The sequence below is a fragment of the Saccostrea cucullata genome, unplaced genomic scaffold (genome assembly GCF_032062105.1).
Source record: "Saccostrea cucullata isolate Sc308-1 unplaced genomic scaffold, CSIRO_AGI_Scuc_v1 ctg239, whole genome shotgun sequence".
Classification (NCBI taxonomy): Eukaryota; Metazoa; Mollusca; class Bivalvia; order Ostreida; family Ostreidae; genus Saccostrea; species Saccostrea cuccullata.
Window position 1 is genome coordinate 864175 of NW_026939884.1, and position 18722 is coordinate 882896.

Below are 18722 nucleotides of genomic sequence, written 5' to 3' on the forward strand. Positions count from 1 at the left end.
TTTACAAATTACACAATCTTTACAGTAATGGTCTACATGAAATAAATGCAAGCATCAATAAAAGTGTAGCCATTTTGTCACAGGTACGAAAAACGTCATTTTACGCAATGCGTACATATGACGTCGGAAGCGTTAAATTATTATCGCCGTGGCTTTTTTCATGCAGGTCCGTAGTTCCAGCTCACAGGTACTTGTGGTCATGCACGAACCACCCCCACTCCACCCCCAATATTCAACCCCGGAGCTTGGAGATTTTTTCACAAATTATATTTATTACACTTAAGGTAGGCCCGTACTTTCAGAATTTTCTGTCAAACTGATAATTTTTCAATTTGAATACCTTGAATAAGTCTTAAACTAACTAAAACACCCATAAAAGACATATCTTTGCAGGTTAATTTTCATACGACATGTCTCAGAGCACATACCTCTAAAAACTCAGCAACCAAAATTGAACATAAAAAGTATGATATCATATTTCTCTTAGTTATGCACCAAATCACATCAAATTTATGTTAAAACTTATGAAGATCAAAAATATTCATGTGCCAAGAGAATATTTGAAATCTCTACTGCAAAACATTAACAAATTGATGTTGAATCTGTCCATGTCTTTCAGAAAAAATCTCAAAATATCTTTATTTTTTTATAATTCTCAAAATCTAACCTGTTTAGATGCCGTTTTTTCTTTAAAACTATTAAGAATTATATCTAATATTAACAAAAACACCTAATTTATTATGGTTGACCAGAGAATTTTAACAAAACAGTCTTTTGAAGACGTATACCCCCATTTTTTGAATATCAATTTTTCCAATTATTCATTGCAAAATTTTTAAAAAGTAAAAATTAAATGGATGGTATAGGTTCTAAATCAATAAAAATAGATCTCAGATTAGTTTGCTTAAAAGAAATTTAAAAAAGATATAGGTCCATAAAAGCAATTAAGAATTCTGTGTCTGTGTATGTACTAAATGACATATATAGATCTTATGGACAGAGTACAAAGTGTTAATTTCCATAAATAATATATATTAAATGCTTTGTATGCACAATAACACTATTATAAATAAATATATACTTGCTTAATCATTTTCAATCACCCAAAAAGATTTTATATCAATAGACAAGTGAAAATCAGAATTTTATATTGATGTGTAAAATTAGAACCGGAGCCGTAAAAGTGTGGGCCTTCCTTAATCATCATGTGTACATGTACCAAAGGAAAAAATTATGAAAACCCCAAAGTAATATCGTTCAAAAAAAATACCCTACTAAACGAAGTATGCATAACAAGAGCCCCTCTCCCCTTCTTTCACCAAAAATCGTAAAAAGATTTTAGAATTTTCGTGATAAACCAGATTTTCGATAATGGTGAAACGTCTCTATCCCTCTTTTTTTTTCATCCCCTCAATATACTAAATTGATTCTATTCTTTTTAATTCAAAATGACACCAGTTCCATCAGGGGCGTAGCTAGATGAAAATGATGTGCACGCCAAAAAAAGCAGGGGGTCTGGGGGCCGCTTTGAGGCCCCCAGTGGGTCCAGGGCGAAGCCCTGGTGGGGGCCCAGGGGGCGAAGGCCCCGGAAGCTCCTGGGTTTTCACGTTTAGACTGAACAAAATTTACGGTTTTTTTAAATATATAACGTATGCTACGAGATGAAGTCAACTTCGCGATATTTTGAGTCATGACACCAAAAAATAATAGATCTATTAATATTTAAAAAATATTTATGTTTTTTTTTTTTTTACAAAATCAAGTGCATTGTCTGAATTTTTGTGATTACTTTAAAAAAGGTATTTTTAGTTCCATTTTTTGTCTAATTTTTAAATAATGAAAATAAAACAAAACAATTTCAATCCAGCAAATTCGGGTGTTTTTGACATTATTGATTAGTTTGTATAATACGTACCATGCCAGTCATTTCATTATCGGAAATACAGTTACGCGCATTTAAATTGGAATTTTTATGAAAAGAGTTTGTAAATCCGGATTAACTATAGGTATTACATATATAACGTTAGGCCTGCAGGCATAGTAAGTTTACACGGAATCTTTTAGGAATTTAATTTTTTATATGACGATAATCATTTTTTTAATAATAAATGTTATAAAAATGCACAGTAATTTTTTTTTTGGACTAAAAGATGTGCACGCCATGGCGTGCTGGCGTATAGGCAGCTACGCCCCTGTCCATTGAAATGTAGGAAGTATAAAAATTTATATCTCATTTTTTTCTCTATACACCCAAACCGCATGCGGACGCTACATAGAAATAAAAGACTTGTAATGACCTAACTGAAAAAAAATATTGAAGGAGGTTGAAAGGGAAAGCTACTTACATATTTTTTCTTTAAACAGACAAGTGAGAAAAATAGAAAGAGGAATATTCACTGAGTGCCTTTGGCATTTAAGTAATTAAAATTTTATTATTAAGATTAATTAAAAAACATATAAATATTTCAAAAAAGAAGGTTCAAATATTGAGCATTATGTGCCCTTTTATTTAATTTTTTTAAGGTTCAAAAAGTTATAACAACGTTATGACTTTTTAACGTTATTTTGACGTAACGTCAATGTGTACCAACACCGTGCACAACGTCAAAGTAATTTATTATTTTTTTTAAGGACAGTTGAGACGTTCCTTAATAATAGATAATTTTTTTCTAAGAGTTTGTCATTGAAGTATTGCTACTTAAACATGTTTACTCACAAAAAATTAAGGTACCTTACCAGGCATTTCTGCAAGATACCAGGGGTAGTTTTTCTTATATAATCCTTTGGGGAAGAAAAATAATTTTCCGATTTCAAATGATTAAGTGTTTGGATTTTTTAAAAACTGGTTTAGAAATCAGAATGTTATTAAAATTTTGAATATTTTTCATACATTATGAAGATATACAAAACAGATTTTTTAGGAACGTCTCGTCTGACCTTAAATTGAAAATAAAGGTGAAGACGGATCATTTTTGCATGTTTGTGATTTTTTTAAAAAATATATAGAATAGAATAGAATAGATTTATTCCAGATCAGGGCCCTTGTGGGCATATTACATACATGATTATTAAACAGAGCATATAATAGTTATTAATAAGATGTGATGTGTTCTTAGTACATGTATATACTTAATAATTTACACATGGTTCATAAGTTGAAATAATTGCTAACATGTGAACTTTAAATACATATTGTAATTAAAAATATATAAAGAAGTACCACCGTGTACCATAATGCAAAAAAGCCAGAGATATACATACACAGAAATGAAAAATATATATATATATATATATATATATATATATTTTTTTTTTTTTAATACATACCAACACATACATACATACACGTATATATACATGTCCACACACATACATACTGAGTAGCTATATTCCACTAAATTGCAAAAGATACCACGGGACAGTGCATTGGTACTTTATATATTTTAAATAAGAAGAGTTATCGTTCTTGACTTTCGCGCGTTGCATTAAGGGAAGAAAAACCCTCGTTTGGGGGTATACCCCCGTTTGAGGGTTCCACTAGACTGATCATATGTGTACATATGTATTACAAAAACCTACTTCTACTTTCACTTTGTCTGATTGAAATTTGTTCAACTGAATATTTTCAGATGACAATGACATTTTCTCAAAGAAAGCCTTTACCTGTTATACTTTCTTTTTTTTCGAGAAGACAATATCAACACTCATAAAATAGCTAATATTGTATAATGGTCACCATCCTTTGAAACCATCATCAACGAATGAAATGGCGGGATGCTTGTTACTGGGTTTCCCCTCACTTCTCATAATGCTTTCGAAATGTCTAATGTGGCGATTTTCTGCCTCCGTTAATATACTTATTCTCTTCTCCTTAATACCAAATCTTCATGATCTCACCTTAATAACTTGAGCAGAGATAAAACTTATCGACAAAATGAAAATCCGGTCAATTATACTTAAACGGTCTCCATTCGTTTTGTTTCTACTCTCCCATGGACTCGTATACTTACACTCCAGGTAAAGTTCTGAAGATAACGTAGACATTCGTCTTCAAACCTGATTCACTGAATATCTATAAGAAGTGCAAGTAAAGCAGAAATTCCATAACAAATCAGACAAAATTTTATATTTCTTTAGATTGAATGGGAAAAATCCCATGTGATCATGCAATTCCTATATTCGAAATTTCTCCACCGCCCCAACACCCCCCCCCCTTCTTTGCTGCAGATATGTCCCTTGGTAATCATAATGTATTAATGAAGTATGATATCATTTAAGGATGACGTTTACTCAGGTTTCAGAAATCAGAAAGGAAATTTTATAAAGTATAATATGTTAAATCAAAAATTGTTCTAAATGGATAAAATTACCATGTTTTATCTCAGTATTAATTCAAAAATTCAATATTTTATTATTTGAAGAAAATATACAGGAACAAGTCAATGTATGGTAATGCAGAGGAAATTCGGACTAAATTTTTATTTTTTTCATTTTTGTGAAAATTTTTATTTCTTGCAATATTAATCACAAAGTAAAGGTTGCATGTATTTTTAGACATCGTTTTGCAAATATTTTATGTGATAAAACTTAGAAATTATTTCAAATAATTTAATCTATGAAATAAAGAAATTAAAAAATATGTACAAAAACCATTCCAGACAACATATATCTCAATAATTTGGTCATTGACCCCATATAATATTAATATCATGAGAATTAGGGCAACAAAAATAACCTGAGGCTATAAATAATTTAGAGTTCTTATCAGTCAGATTTTTGTAATTTTTCGATTAAAACTGGGGCAAAAATATAAATTTGACAGAGGAAATTCGGACTGTAATAATTATCACGTTTATGGCCCAAACTCTAATCATTTCTTTATATGAAGCAACACTGTTCCTATGCAATGATATTTCATTATTTAAAGAGTTTTATTGCTTGTAATATTTTGTGAGCAAAGAAAAAATTGGTCATAGTGTGAAAAATTGAGGTATTTCCCGAGAAATACTCAGGGGCCACTAGCATGAAAAGTAGGTCATTGACCTAGTTATTCGAAAATGAAAATTAACACAAGAATCATAGGTGTACAATGTGCAATAGGTGGTTTTTCGTTCTTATCAGTGGAATTTTTAGTCATGTGAGTAAAGGTATACCTTAATGGCGTCGGAAGCAAATTGAGAGTTGGGAAGGGCTTGGTTTTTTTTTTATACAATTGTTTATCGATTTTGTCCGTATCAGATTCAACTAATTTATATGAAGGTTGTTAATTGATTGATTGTATACATATTGTTTAACATCCCTCTAGAGAATTTTTCACTTATATGGAGACGCCACCATTTGTCGATGGAGAGCTGCAAATGTTGTCCATATAATTATTGAGCAGAGAGGGATCTTTTTCGTACCAGCACCTACTGCGACACGGGACCTCGGTTTACATGGTCTCGTCTGAAGGACGGCCTCCGCTTCCCACAGTGGGATTCGAACCCGCAACGTTAGAATCAACTCCTTACTTCGCAACTCTTGAGCAGACGCTCTAACCACTCCACCACGCAATACATGTAAGTCGTCGATGTATCTAAATGTCGAGTTGAAGCCCTCAGCAAGTGGGGTTTTTTTTTGTCACTAAAGATTTTGAAAAAATTCTGCTTCATATAAATACAAAAATAGATCTGCTAATAACGGGACGCTATATTGGTACCCGTGGGGATTCAAATAGATTAATTGTTGGAGGACCCTGGTCTCCAAAACCACATAAATATATAGACATTGTCAATCAGAAACTCGAGCATTTTTTTAATATCAACTTCAGAGTGTGTACAATCAGAATTTTGCAAATGACCATTAATGACAAGTTATAAGTAAATTTAAGAGTTCCATTTTTATTGAAAAAGCAGGGCTCCGTCAATGATATCAGAAAGCCTGGACTTTAATTTATCGTGGGAAATAACTGCAAAAGTTGAAAAGTCGTAAGTTAATTATTATATTATTGATTTTGGTAAAATTTTGTGATTTGTGGGGGGGATGTTAACTTTTTTTCAGTGTCAACTACTTTCAATACCAATTTCCGGTACATCACTAAAAGTGGGGGGGGGGGGCAACCATGCTTTCTATTAACATTTCCTATAGTATGAGTAAGGTTGGGAAAAAAAGTGGGGGGGGGGGCAGGCCCCCCCCCCCCCGGTTGCTACGCCCCTGGAAAGACGAGATCACCCGTGGGTTTCCGACCATGAATTAATGAGTGCGTTTCTGAGGGGAGTGTAATTCGGAGTTAGATATATATATGCTGTTTTTTTTAGGTCAATACTATACAATTATGGCTGTTTTTTAGGTCAATACAATGATTTAGCCCTCTGGGGAGTATAATATTCACCTCGCCCTTTGGGCTCGGTGAATATTGTACTCCTCAGATAGCTAAATCATTGTATTGACCGAAAAAAAAACAGCAATAATAATTTTATTATATGATTCACTGATAAAATGATACAGATTATTACTTGTTTGCATTTAATTAAGTTCTAGCCAAATACAAGAGAGAAGCAGAATTTTAAAATGTAAATAAACCTTACCAGTCGTATCAATTTGAAATGTTTTTTTTATCTATTTTAGTTGCCATGAAAAACGATATAATGATCGACGGGGGGGGGGGGGGGGGGGGCTCCTGCATACTCCCTATATAACCACCCTTACCGAAAATATATGTTCGCTTATGTTTTATTCACATGAGAACAAGTCATAGCCGTTTAAATAGCTTTGTATTTGTATCATTAATGATTTTGATTTGAACATATTTTATTATGTAAATACATTAAACGGATTGGGCAGCAGGCATAGCCTATATAAGCCCTCTCCAGGTTAATTAATACACATATAGCAACAGGTTTATATATGACCAATAAGTTATATATAGCTAACACAAATTTGAATGGATTATAGGGGAAAGAAAAATACATGAGTGAAGAGTGAAAAAGAAAGAAAAAAAAAAACAACGACAAATGAATACCGGTTTATAAATGTGGAAATGAAAGGAAAAAATCGAGAGAAAAAAAGAGAACTACAGCAATTTATAATCATACAATGAATGTGTATTTGATTTAGGCAAGAACTAGAATAAATATTTCATAGTTACACTTCATTTATGAAACCTTTTGGTTTGTGATATATATCTGTGAACAAAATCAAATAGTTTCGTATTTTTTGCATAAGAAATATTACTATCACCGAATAATAACAGATTTAGGGATGTAGGAATAGGATGTTGCAGGTCTATACTAGATATACAATTTAAAAGAGTGTTTCTTTGCTCAACATAACCATGGGCATTCAAAGAAAAAATGATATGCATTTTCCCTATGAAAATCACAGTTTTCACATTTTGAACCATCACTAATATAATCTTTCAGTAAATCACCATTTAAACTACTAGCATTATTTCTTAGCTGTCAATGAATAATATTTTGAGTACGATTTCGTACCGTCTTCATTGCGGGAAAACTGTAAAGTAATGACAACCTTCATTGAAAAATCAACATTAACATCCAGTCCTAAATTATTCCAAATTAGACGATCAAATTTGTTCAAATAGTCGATCATAATTTGGCTAAAAATGGTCTCACTCTAAGTATTTAAACAAATTGGGATAATTATCCAACATAAAACGCCATTAACGCTTGGGGTTAATTAATCACAAGCTACCTAAGTTATAATTACGAGTAATCGGGGGGAAGCCACTCTAATCGATTCTGTATCAGTGGCGGATCCCAGGATTTGGTGAAAGGGGGGGCCCAGAAGGCCGGGTGTCTGGGGGCCGCCTTAAGGCCCCCAGTGGGACCAGGGCGAAGCCCTGGTGGGGGCCCAGGGGGCGAAGCCCCTGGAAGCTCCTGGGTTTTGCTAGTTTTTAAAGACATTTTTTTTTTAGCTATTCCAGCTATATTTTTCACATTATAACACAAATAAAAACTAACAAAAAATGATTATTTGCATGTATTGTCAAACAAGAAAAGCAACTATGTATGAACATCAAGAAAGTGGGTATGCCAGTTGAAGTCGTCTAGGATGTTTTGATGCAAAGATGTCAATAATTTTATCGTAATCAAGTTGCAAATCACGATGGATATATAACAACATCAATGAATTAAGGCGATCTTCTGACATAACACATCGTTTTTTGGTTTTCACATCCTTCAAGTGTGAATGACTTCTTTCCACAGAGGCAGCTGATACTGGCATTAGAAGGAGAAGTCTCAGAATTGTAGAAATGTTTGGGTAGAATTTGGAGTTGGTTTGTTGAATAGTAGATCTGAGATTGTCAGGCAGTGACATAGACAACTCTGGGTTGGACCATTCCCTTTTCCATAACTGAATTTCACTGAAAAATTGTTCTTTGCATGGCAGATCATTTTCAAAATGATCTACAATTGAACGTACTTGCTGATCATCAAGTAAATGCAAGTTTGAAGGTATTAAACTAAGAGCCTTTGATGTTATTGCATTTGCTGTTGAAAAACGAGATTTCAGTTCAGACAGCAGATGGTCAAGGTAAGGGATAAAGACTGATCTACAAAAGTACTGTTCTGGGGTATCTGCTGAAACATTATTTCTTGATGTTTGTCTGTTGCACATTCTTGGGACTGCTAAGGTTGTAGATACTTTCTTAGCCATAATCTCTGACTCATCCCACACTTCATTAAATGAATGGTCACTGTCTCTTCTTATTTGCTCCAGCTCTTGTATGACAATGTTGACTTTCTGAAATGCAGATATAATGTCTTGTGTTGGTCCTTGAAGAAGTCCACTCAATGATTTGAGGTATCCCGAAAACTTCAGATATACATGTATCGCAACAATCCACTTCGAACTACAAAGACTTGATAGTAGCCCATTAGACTCTGTGATACTCTTTACATCCCAGCCATTTTTCCCATAAACAATATTTGTTAAACAATCAGTCAGGGCTTCGTATGCATGTGCGATGTTTTGAACAGTTGTGTGCCTTTCAATCCATCGAGTCTCACAAAGTGTTTTTATTGATTTTGATTTTATCTTTTCTCCATCTTCCTTACTTGTTGCATTCACATTATCAACAGATGCTTGAAATGCATGTTGTCTCTTTGGTGAAAATTTGAAAAATAATCCGATTTGTTTGCACGTATCTAACATGATCTGTATTTCTGGTATTCTACAAGATTTTGCAACAGCCAGGTTCAGATCATGATTCATGCAATAATAATATTCTGCTCTTGGAAACAAACGTTTTATCCTGCTGGCGCATCCTTTGTTTGCTCCAGCCATATTCCCAGCACCATCATATGACTGTGAACGACATTTGTTCATATCTAAACCTAAAGAGCTGATAGTTTTAATAATTTGTTCAGACAATGCCTCACCAGTCACACTTTCACATACGACATATTCAACAAATCTTTCCACAGGTACATCATCTTCAAGATATCTTATCACCAATCCTAACTGCTCTTTATTAGACACATCAGAAACTTCGTCAGCTTGAATTCCAAAAAAGTCATTGTACTTTTGATGTTTCACTCTATTGACGATCTCACGCTGCAAATATATTTTTACTGAATCCAAGAGTTCATTTTGTGTAGTTTTAGATGAATATTTGGCATTCTTCGCACATGATTGAAGATGATCCTTAAGTTCATCTTCTCCTAAGTGACAACAAAGCTTCAATAGTTCTTTCAAATTCCCCAAATTTGTATTGTCGTCACATGTATCATCGTCACGATGGGAACGTAGTGGAATACCCTGCCGACCACAGAATTCGACACACTTGAGGATAGAAGTTAAGATTTTTCGATTTTTTGCAACCTGAATTTGCAATTTGGTGTCTAAAATATTGTCAATTCGACACGATGAATTTTTGTAAGTTTGAAGATAATGACGCATTACATCTGCAGACGATTTGTGATAGTGACATTGAGAATGATTCTTCAAATCTGCCACAGCATCCTTTCAGTTACGATATGGTTCAGTAATTAACTGCTTAGATCGCAAGCCTTCTTTTGGGAAGAAAACGCAAGCTAAACAGTAGACGCCATCATCTATTGTTGAGTATGAAATGAAATCAAATTGCTGAAACCATTGATGCTACAAGATCTCAATCGAAATCCACTTTTCTTTTTTTTGTCGACATATTTTTTCGATGGGAATTTATAATTCTCCGGGAGACTCGGTTTGCTATTATGGTGTTTTTTATTTCATCATTCATGGTTTCTAATGGTTTAACACCAAAAGAAATGGTATCTGTGAGTGGAATATCCTCAGGTATCGACTGTGAAGGCACAAAAGTCTTTGGGATTTCCTTTTCGTTTACCAGGCCACATGGAGCTGGATCATCTGTTTCAATGTTATCTGAGATTGTTTTCGGTGACGGTCGAGATTTAAACAAATCACTTATTTTTGGCTGGAAAACTTTCTTTTTGGGTGAAGATGATGGCTCAGTTAAATGATCGTCATTGAACTTGCGTTTTTGTTTTCCAGCTATGGTCCATCCCGAATCTTTAATATCCAAGAGGACAAAGTGATTTGGCTGAAAAACTACATTTGGTGTATTGTCCAAATTCCCATCTCTTGACCAAAGAATACTAATAATATCAGAATCTAGGCATTCTTCTCTTGGGTTTATCAAGCCATGCATAAGAGGTCTAATACCGAAATTGCACTCAGGATAGTCTGCAAAAATGCGTTTTCGTAATACAGAGCTAACTGCAAATATTTGTTGCAAACCTGACCAACATCCCTCTTTTAAGGTTCTGTTTGCTTCCTCTTGAACCGCAGACTTCTTACATCTTGTGTCATTAAATAATTTATCAGCCTCATCAGAGAGTGTAAATGAAAATAGTGTATTCTGATCTTGCGTCATTATTTCGCGATGCTTGGAACTTTCAGTGAGTTTTGGATGATTGGCATAAAATTCTGAATACAAATGCAGTTCGCATGCTATTGCTACTCGTAACGTTTTGCTTAGGGATTCATCACCTGAAAACAAGATATATATGCCGATATAGAGCATGAATATGTTTAACATAATACTGATCGAATAAAATCATCAAAATTATTTGATAAATTATACCATTATGATAATATTTTAAATAATTGTATTACTATATAATAAATCTTTAAAGACTAGTCTCAAAGGATAAGCGAGCTCTCAATATAAAGGGGAAATTAAAAAAAAAATTATTTATTATATACATATGATAATTTCAATTTTTATTGCTATTTGTAATACTTGTACCCGATACTTGAATCATTCATTTTGAAATAAAATTGTTAATAACATATTAATTAAAAATATTTGAACAAACTTACGGTCTTTCACTTGTCACTTGTGTTTATGCAAGGAAATAGATGAATTTCATTATTTATTTAAATGCACTGACCCATACATTAAGAATTCTAGATTAAATCTATTGCCCAAGTATTATTATGCAAATCCTAATGTTTTTAAGTTTGACCAACTATTTAATTTGAACAGCAGGGAAAAATTAATTAAGTTATGTAAATTTATTGGAACTATAATGGAGAGAGTCGGCTCTCTTGGTCTGTGACATTGTCATTTTTTTTCTTTCTTTTTTTCTTTGTCTCACGCATGCTTAGTTAATTAATTGTAAATATTTTATGTAATATCCTCTCTATACTGTTTTGTACAGTTTATGAGAATAAAGTCTTGTCTTGTCTTGTCTTCAATTTCAAGTTATCTAATTACAGACTGCCCGACGCAAAAGTTGAGATATCTAAATTTTGTTGCATATATCAAAAGCTTTAAACATTTTTTAAGATCCAATAATTGTTAACAGATATATCAGAGAATATCTAGATTTCATTGTCGAAAACGAGTCTAAGAGAAATATGTATTGATTCATTACCTGTCAACGCAAGTGAAATTGCATTAAAAAGGCAATTCCCGTTCCCAGTTGTCATGGGGTCAAGCACACCATATCCTCCCCTAGTATTTCCTTAATATCCCCAGGCAGCAGTGCACGGGCAAGGTTGTCCTCATAAAGTTTTTTTTCGAGTTTCTTTACAAGAGTTTGAGAGTTTACTCTCAATTTCCTTCAATGAACTTTCATAGATCGAATGGTTCATTTTGAAGTTAAACTTCGGAAAATATTATAAATTGAGTTAACTGAACTCACTATACACAATCACGGCTGAATAGAGAGGTGTAGTTAATACAATAGGGAAAACCCATACAATCATTAATTTACAGGAGTGAAATTAGGGAGAGCTAAGTGTAACATTAAAAGAAACACATCACTGAGATCTAAGTCATAAATTTGATAACCCGCATGTACGCATGGGTAAATGGCATTAATTGATATCCTGAAACACGTTACAGGAAAGAACTGTCAACAGTTAGAAACTAACAACACATTCTATAATGAAACTAGAGGCACTGTGAGCGATGAGCTCACTAAATGATACCCCCCGCCTCCCATATGGTTATAACTGGTGAAAAAGTCCATGTTTTCCTGTGGCCGGGAAACCAAAAATATGTGTCGGATCAAAAAGTAAAATAGGAGGTGCACAATGGCAATATGTAATAAATAAAGATTCTGTGAAAGTTTCATCAAATTTCATTCAGTGGTATGAGAGGAGTTGCGGATAAGAGATGGGTACCCCAGAGCGTAACAGACGGACGGACGGACGGACGGACAGACGGACGGACGGACGTACAGACGGACGGACGGAATTAACGATTACTATATACCCTCCCGCTTTTCAAGCGGGGGGTATAATGAAACAATTGAACCCCAGCCATAATGATATGTAGTGTATATTTCATTCACGACTTTGAATTCAACATTTTTAGCACACCTAGTGTCTAATTTTATCTCATTTTTTCATAATTAGTTCTTCTTTTTTTTTCTTTGTGATCACAAAGGCCCCCCTCTAAATCCGCCACTGTGTATACTACCCATGTCTTACATGTAAATAAATGGGGCGAAACCACTCGGCGCGATCACACTCGCCGCGAACACGTAATGGGAGCGAAACCACCCTACACCCTCTTTAGTATTTCAATGGAAACGTAATACACAAAAGAATGAAAATCAGGAAGTAAATAATTCAAGAAAGACAGACGACACACAAAAAAGGATTGGACATGCGATGGAGGTAATTTTACTGTACAGTTTAATGATGAATATCTTCATTTTTTTCTTGATCATGTTGATAGTGTGTATATCCAATATTTCTTTCTTTTTTGTAAAGCGAAAGTAGATTTATCGCAGTACATGTATTGGGAAAAAACGTGTTTGTTTAATACGATAAAATGGATAATTATTCAAGTAATCTCTTCACGCTTCTTACCAGAAATATGCTTTGAGGAAGGTTAGGGAATTATATTCGACTGAATCAATGATTCTCACATTTTGTAAATTTGTAAAGAACTGGTTTCAATTAGGGCCCGTTTTGGTCCTGTATTAGTATACAGGTTCCAGTGGTCCTGTGAATTTCTGAAAAAGTGAAACTCTTGCTTATAGTTTTAACCGACAATTATGCATTATAAAATAGCATCATAGACTCTTAGTGACAGTGTGTCTATTAAAAATGATGAATTTTATGGCTATAGTCAACATGGTGAATGCACTGTGATGTGACGGTCATGAATTCACAGTGCCATTTATCTGATATATCATGTGTATAAAGAAAACTTTTACAGAAACATCCTTCGTACATCATTTGATGGTAAAATGTACACTTTTGGACATTTTGAGGTCCTTCTAATAAACCACTTGATCAATTTCAACCAAATTTGGTAATATATAGAGCATCTATCAGGAGACTAAAAGGGGATATATCAAACTTTTTAAATTAACTAAATTTTACGGTCCAATGCCACCCAAGGGCCTGATGATCATGCTGATGGGTGGGGCCAAAACCATAAAAAATATTGTAATTAATTTAGAGAAATCTTTTTCTCTACTCCTTGACAAGTAATAAAATTATTGACATGATTAGGCCAAAATAAAATATACTATTGTTTCCTGTCACCCGACCTACCCTACATTTTACCCTCCGACCCTAAAAGTTTTTATTACATTTTCATTTTGGAGGGCTATTTTCCTGAAATACTAAAGTCGACTAACAATATTTATAGAACTATTACATCACAGGTGTACAGGATACCTTTACTTTATAAATCTTTATTAACAAATCTGCTTTGTAAACTGTTAACATACTGTTTTATTTTTTATTATATGCTATATGTCCTGCATCCATTGAATTTTGAAAATAAAATTTTTTCTCAAAATAAAATATTTTCCCTACCTATACCTACCTTCCCTATTTTTTGGGGTCAGGGGACAGGAAACAAGAGTATTTTTTCTTTTGGCCTTACAACAAACAATGATCATGAGTCCTTTACAACATTGTGAAATTAGGGGTGAAAAGACATTATTTATATGAAAATCTTCATCTTTACCTGTACATTTGTTAAGTCTTTTGTTAAATACTCAAAACATATAACCATAACATGGTTATGAAAATAAATGAATATCGTGATATTTTTTCCCAATTTCAACAAAATGTTGCTTTTGATACCCCTAGCTTGAAAAGTGGGAGGGTATATATATTATAGTGATTGGGATTTCTGTCTATCTGTTATGCTTTTGGGTACCGATGCATTTTGTATCTGCAACTTCTCATAATTACCACTGAATGAAATTTAATAAGACAGTTTCACAGAAAGTTTGTTACATAGTGCCATATTGCAGGGCTGTGGCAATACTTGTATATCAATATATTTATTATACCCCCTGCTTGAAAAGTGGGAGGGTATATAGTAATCAGGATTTCCATCCATCCGTCCATCTGTTACACTTTATCTCTTTTCCGCAACTCCTCCTATACTACTGAGTGAAATTTAATGAAACTTTCACGGAATCTTTATAACATTTTGCCATTATGCACCTCCTAATTTACTTTTTTATTCGACACATATTTTAGGTTTCCCATAGCAAAACATGGACATTGCCATTATATGTTAACCTATGACGTCACATATAGAAGCTTCTGGATAACATTTGATAGGACGAGTTACTCCTCTTTACACATTACCGTAAAACAATATATATAGCAACACATGGACATTATGGTATCATTTAGTGAGCTCATTGCTCACAGTACCTCTAGTTTATTGATACATATCGATATATTCAAGGATGTATAGTATATACAGATAATTTGTATATACATAGTATATAAACAACTTTCTCTCAACATGTTGTATAGATGTTAAAAGTTTGAATTTTAAAGACATTTTGACCATAAGACATAAATTATGAAATGGATTATAAAACAATCAGTTTTTGTTATAAAATTTATACATTAACTAATTTATACAAGACTTTTTGATAGACTTCTTAAAGACTCCAAGATTTGAGTTGGATATGATTTTAATCCAATAAGTTGTGTGTTTTTTAATCACTAAGCCTTGGGAAGGGGATAAAAACACATAACGAGTTGGATAAGTCATGTATCCAATTACAAATCATGGGAGATTCTTTTTATCCCATGTTTAATACTTCACAACCAAATTTTTACACTGTTTTTATATAGGAGTCCACTTTATTTTACTTCATCATGCTAACGCAAAAACCATTCTGTCATCTCAAGTCAACTGCACTAGACTGCTGGATATTATATCAAAAAAATATCCAATGAGTCATATCTATGGGAAAAAGTGGTAAACATGTGATAAAATACTGTTTCATATGGTATCAAAATTTTGTATTCCATACACAGCCATATTGTGTACCTCCTGTTTAACTTAATTTTATGTTCTGACACTTATTTTGGGTCTCCCAAAGTAAAACATGGACATGATGGACGTATAGCAATTATAATCATGTATAGGAGATGGGGGTATCATTTAGTAAGCTCAGTGCTCACAGTACCTCTAGTTTTAGACTAGGGGTGAAACGATATACCTCCTTCATGGTTTGATACATATTGTAAAATTTGGTCTCGGTTGGTTATTTTCGATACGATGCATTTTGATAGAAGGAAACAAATTCTGGTGTTGTTTTATGCTTCCTTTTACTTAAATAATCTAGTCAAATAATATATGTGCAAAATGGATAGAAGAAATCAATTTGATTGATTTGACTGTTAAAAATTATTTTACATAACTTTAAGTCCACAAAAATTTACGTTTTTGAACTATAATTATACGAAGGAGCATGTTCATTCCTTAATGCTGAACCCGACTGAATGACGATCCCGACCGAAAAAGGAACTAAAAATAGAGATTTTGTACATGTACTGTGTATCGAACCGAGAAAAAATACCGTGGTGAATCGATACCACGGTGAACCGTTTCACTCCTACTTTAGACCTAAAAAAACCTGTTATTCCATTCAACTGTCATTTTAAAACAGTTAACAATATACTTTTGATGCCAATTATGGTTATGATGTAATACAGTTGTGACCGGCCGTCGGGGAGGGTAGGGGTCCACCCGAAATAAGTAGTGCACCCTACAACACATGGTCACGCGGTAACCATTAGAGTTGGTTACTGTCCTTGACATAAAACCTTGAAGGATTAAGACATAAGTAGGAATGTCATTTCCAGTCTTTATTACAGAAGTACATTATGTATACACATCTATGACTGGGTCTGCTAGCTGCATGTCCTAACTAGAGCTAACACACTGTAGCTAACTCTCACGCTATATTAACTAATTAAACTTCAAAGGGATTAACAATAATGTGATAGCCAAGCCATCTGGTAGATCTCCATGCTGTCATGATTTGATTTTGACATAAAGAGATACTGCATTATAGTAATAGTATTCTAAATTAACATTTTATATGACCCCTAACCTTTTGGTTAGTGGCTATACAATGGTCATCCATAGAGCTCATTAGAAAATAAACTTGCTGTTTTCTAATTTGTAAAATAGGTAAATCAGTGGATATTTACAATCAAATGATACATATTCCTATATATTCATTCTTCAGGAAGAGTGATGATTTGGTCAGGTGAGCATTGGGATCCATGGGCATTATGTTTTTAGGTCACCTGAGTAAACTCAGGTGACCTATTGCTATCTGTTTTCGTCCGTCGTCGTCCGTCGTGTGTTAACATTTGAACATTTTCAGCTTCTTCTCTGAAACCACTGAACCAATTTTAACCATATTTGGCACAAAGCATGTATGGGTGAAGGGGAACAAAAATTGTGAATTTCATGATCCCTGCCCCCCTGGGGCCTGAGGGGTGGGGCCAAAACCACTAAAATTAATGCAATCTTTAAAAATCTTCTTCTTTACTCCTGGACATCAAGCAGTCAATCTGTTTGCATGATTGTAATCAGCAATGAGTACTCTACCAAAATTGTGAAATTCATGGCCCTGGGGTCAGGGGTTCTAGTGTTAGGGCGGGGCTAAATAAGTAGGTAGTGAAAATGCATTATTTCTTTGAAAATCTTCTTCTCTGCTTCTGGGTATTAAATAAACCAACTAAGTACATAGTTATGATGAGCAAGAGTGCCTCTACCAAAATTGTGAATTTTATGGCCCCATGGTCAAGGGTTCTGGTGTTAGGGCGAGGCTCTATTGATTATATAGTGAAAATACATTATTTCTTTGAAAATCTTCTTCTCTGCTCCTGGGTATTAAATAAACTAACTAAGTACATAGTTATGATGAGCAAGATTGCCTCTACCAAAATTGTGAATTTTATGGCCCCAGGGTCAAGGGTTCTTGTTTTAGGGTGGGGCTCTAATGATTATATAGTGAAATGCATGAATTCTTTGAACATCTTATCCTTTGCTCCTGGTTAATATGCTAATGATCTAATTACATACTTAAGGCCAGGATTTATTTTATTTTCAGTTTTATAAACCCTCCGCTCAAGGTTTAGAATTTTCAGAAAAAATAAAACAATTTTTTCTATCCGATGTCAAATTTGAGTCGGGATCGAGATTTCAAATTTACAAAGTCGCACTTCCGGTTTTAAGATGAAATGGCGGGTAAATAATGCTAGATCTATCTGAGAAGATAGCTTGGTTAAGTGTAAAATTCATCGATTCCAGTGCCATTCAAAACGTTTCACCCGTTCAAAGGACAAATAAAATGCTGACGACTTTGTTGCACAATGACATGCCGGTGAGATAATTATGTGTTAGTTTCAAAAGTATTTCTCTGTAAATTATTTTCCTCCCCCAGGTTTTAAACTGCCAGTGGTAGCTATTGCATATTGTCAGCGACATTGTTTAGATCTCTGTTATAGCTTACAGTCTAAGCATCATTCTTCAGAAAAGGGTTAATTGCTTATGCATCATATGTAATGAATAAAACTATGGGAGAATTTGAGTCCATTTGAGGAAGAAATAAACAATAACCTGAAGAAATAAAGAAAAAATTCAACTATTAAAAGGCAAAAATATACAAATATATACAGGCATGAAGTATCATTTGCATCAGCCAGTTAAATTATTTCACACTTAATTGAAAAAATGTTCACCCTACTCCCTAATACTCCCTGTCTGTTTTGTGATAGGAATTATATAATTTTAGGCATCAAGTAAATTTTAGAACAATGCCTACACATTCACCTAACACATATCAAAAAATGAAGATATATTGAAAGACATTTAAAGAATTGATTTTTTTACATACATATTGACCAACATCACAAAATTTATATAACTGGCCCAAACTGGCAGATGATGAAATAAGCAATGTTCTACTTTC

The 18722-nt window shown here is 33.6% G+C and overlaps 2 protein-coding genes across 2 annotated transcripts in view; one reads left to right on the forward strand and one right to left on the reverse strand.

Moving 5' to 3' along the window:
- Window positions 1–8016: 8016 nt before the first annotated feature.
- Window positions 8017–9903, reverse strand: LOC134254198 (52 kDa repressor of the inhibitor of the protein kinase-like). Its single transcript, XM_062736745.1, has one exon. It carries the CDS (start codon window positions 9901–9903, stop codon window positions 8017–8019), a length of 1887 nt encoding a protein of 628 aa, XP_062592729.1.
- Window positions 9904–13047: 3144 nt separating this feature from the next.
- Window positions 13048–18722, forward strand: part of LOC134254199 (uncharacterized) — a gene marked incomplete at its 3' end in the record, with an annotated part of 58551 nt that continues 52876 nt past the window's right edge. Inside the window, exon 1 of the mRNA XM_062736746.1 lies at window positions 13048–13137. The remainder of the gene's footprint in view (window positions 13138–18722) is intronic.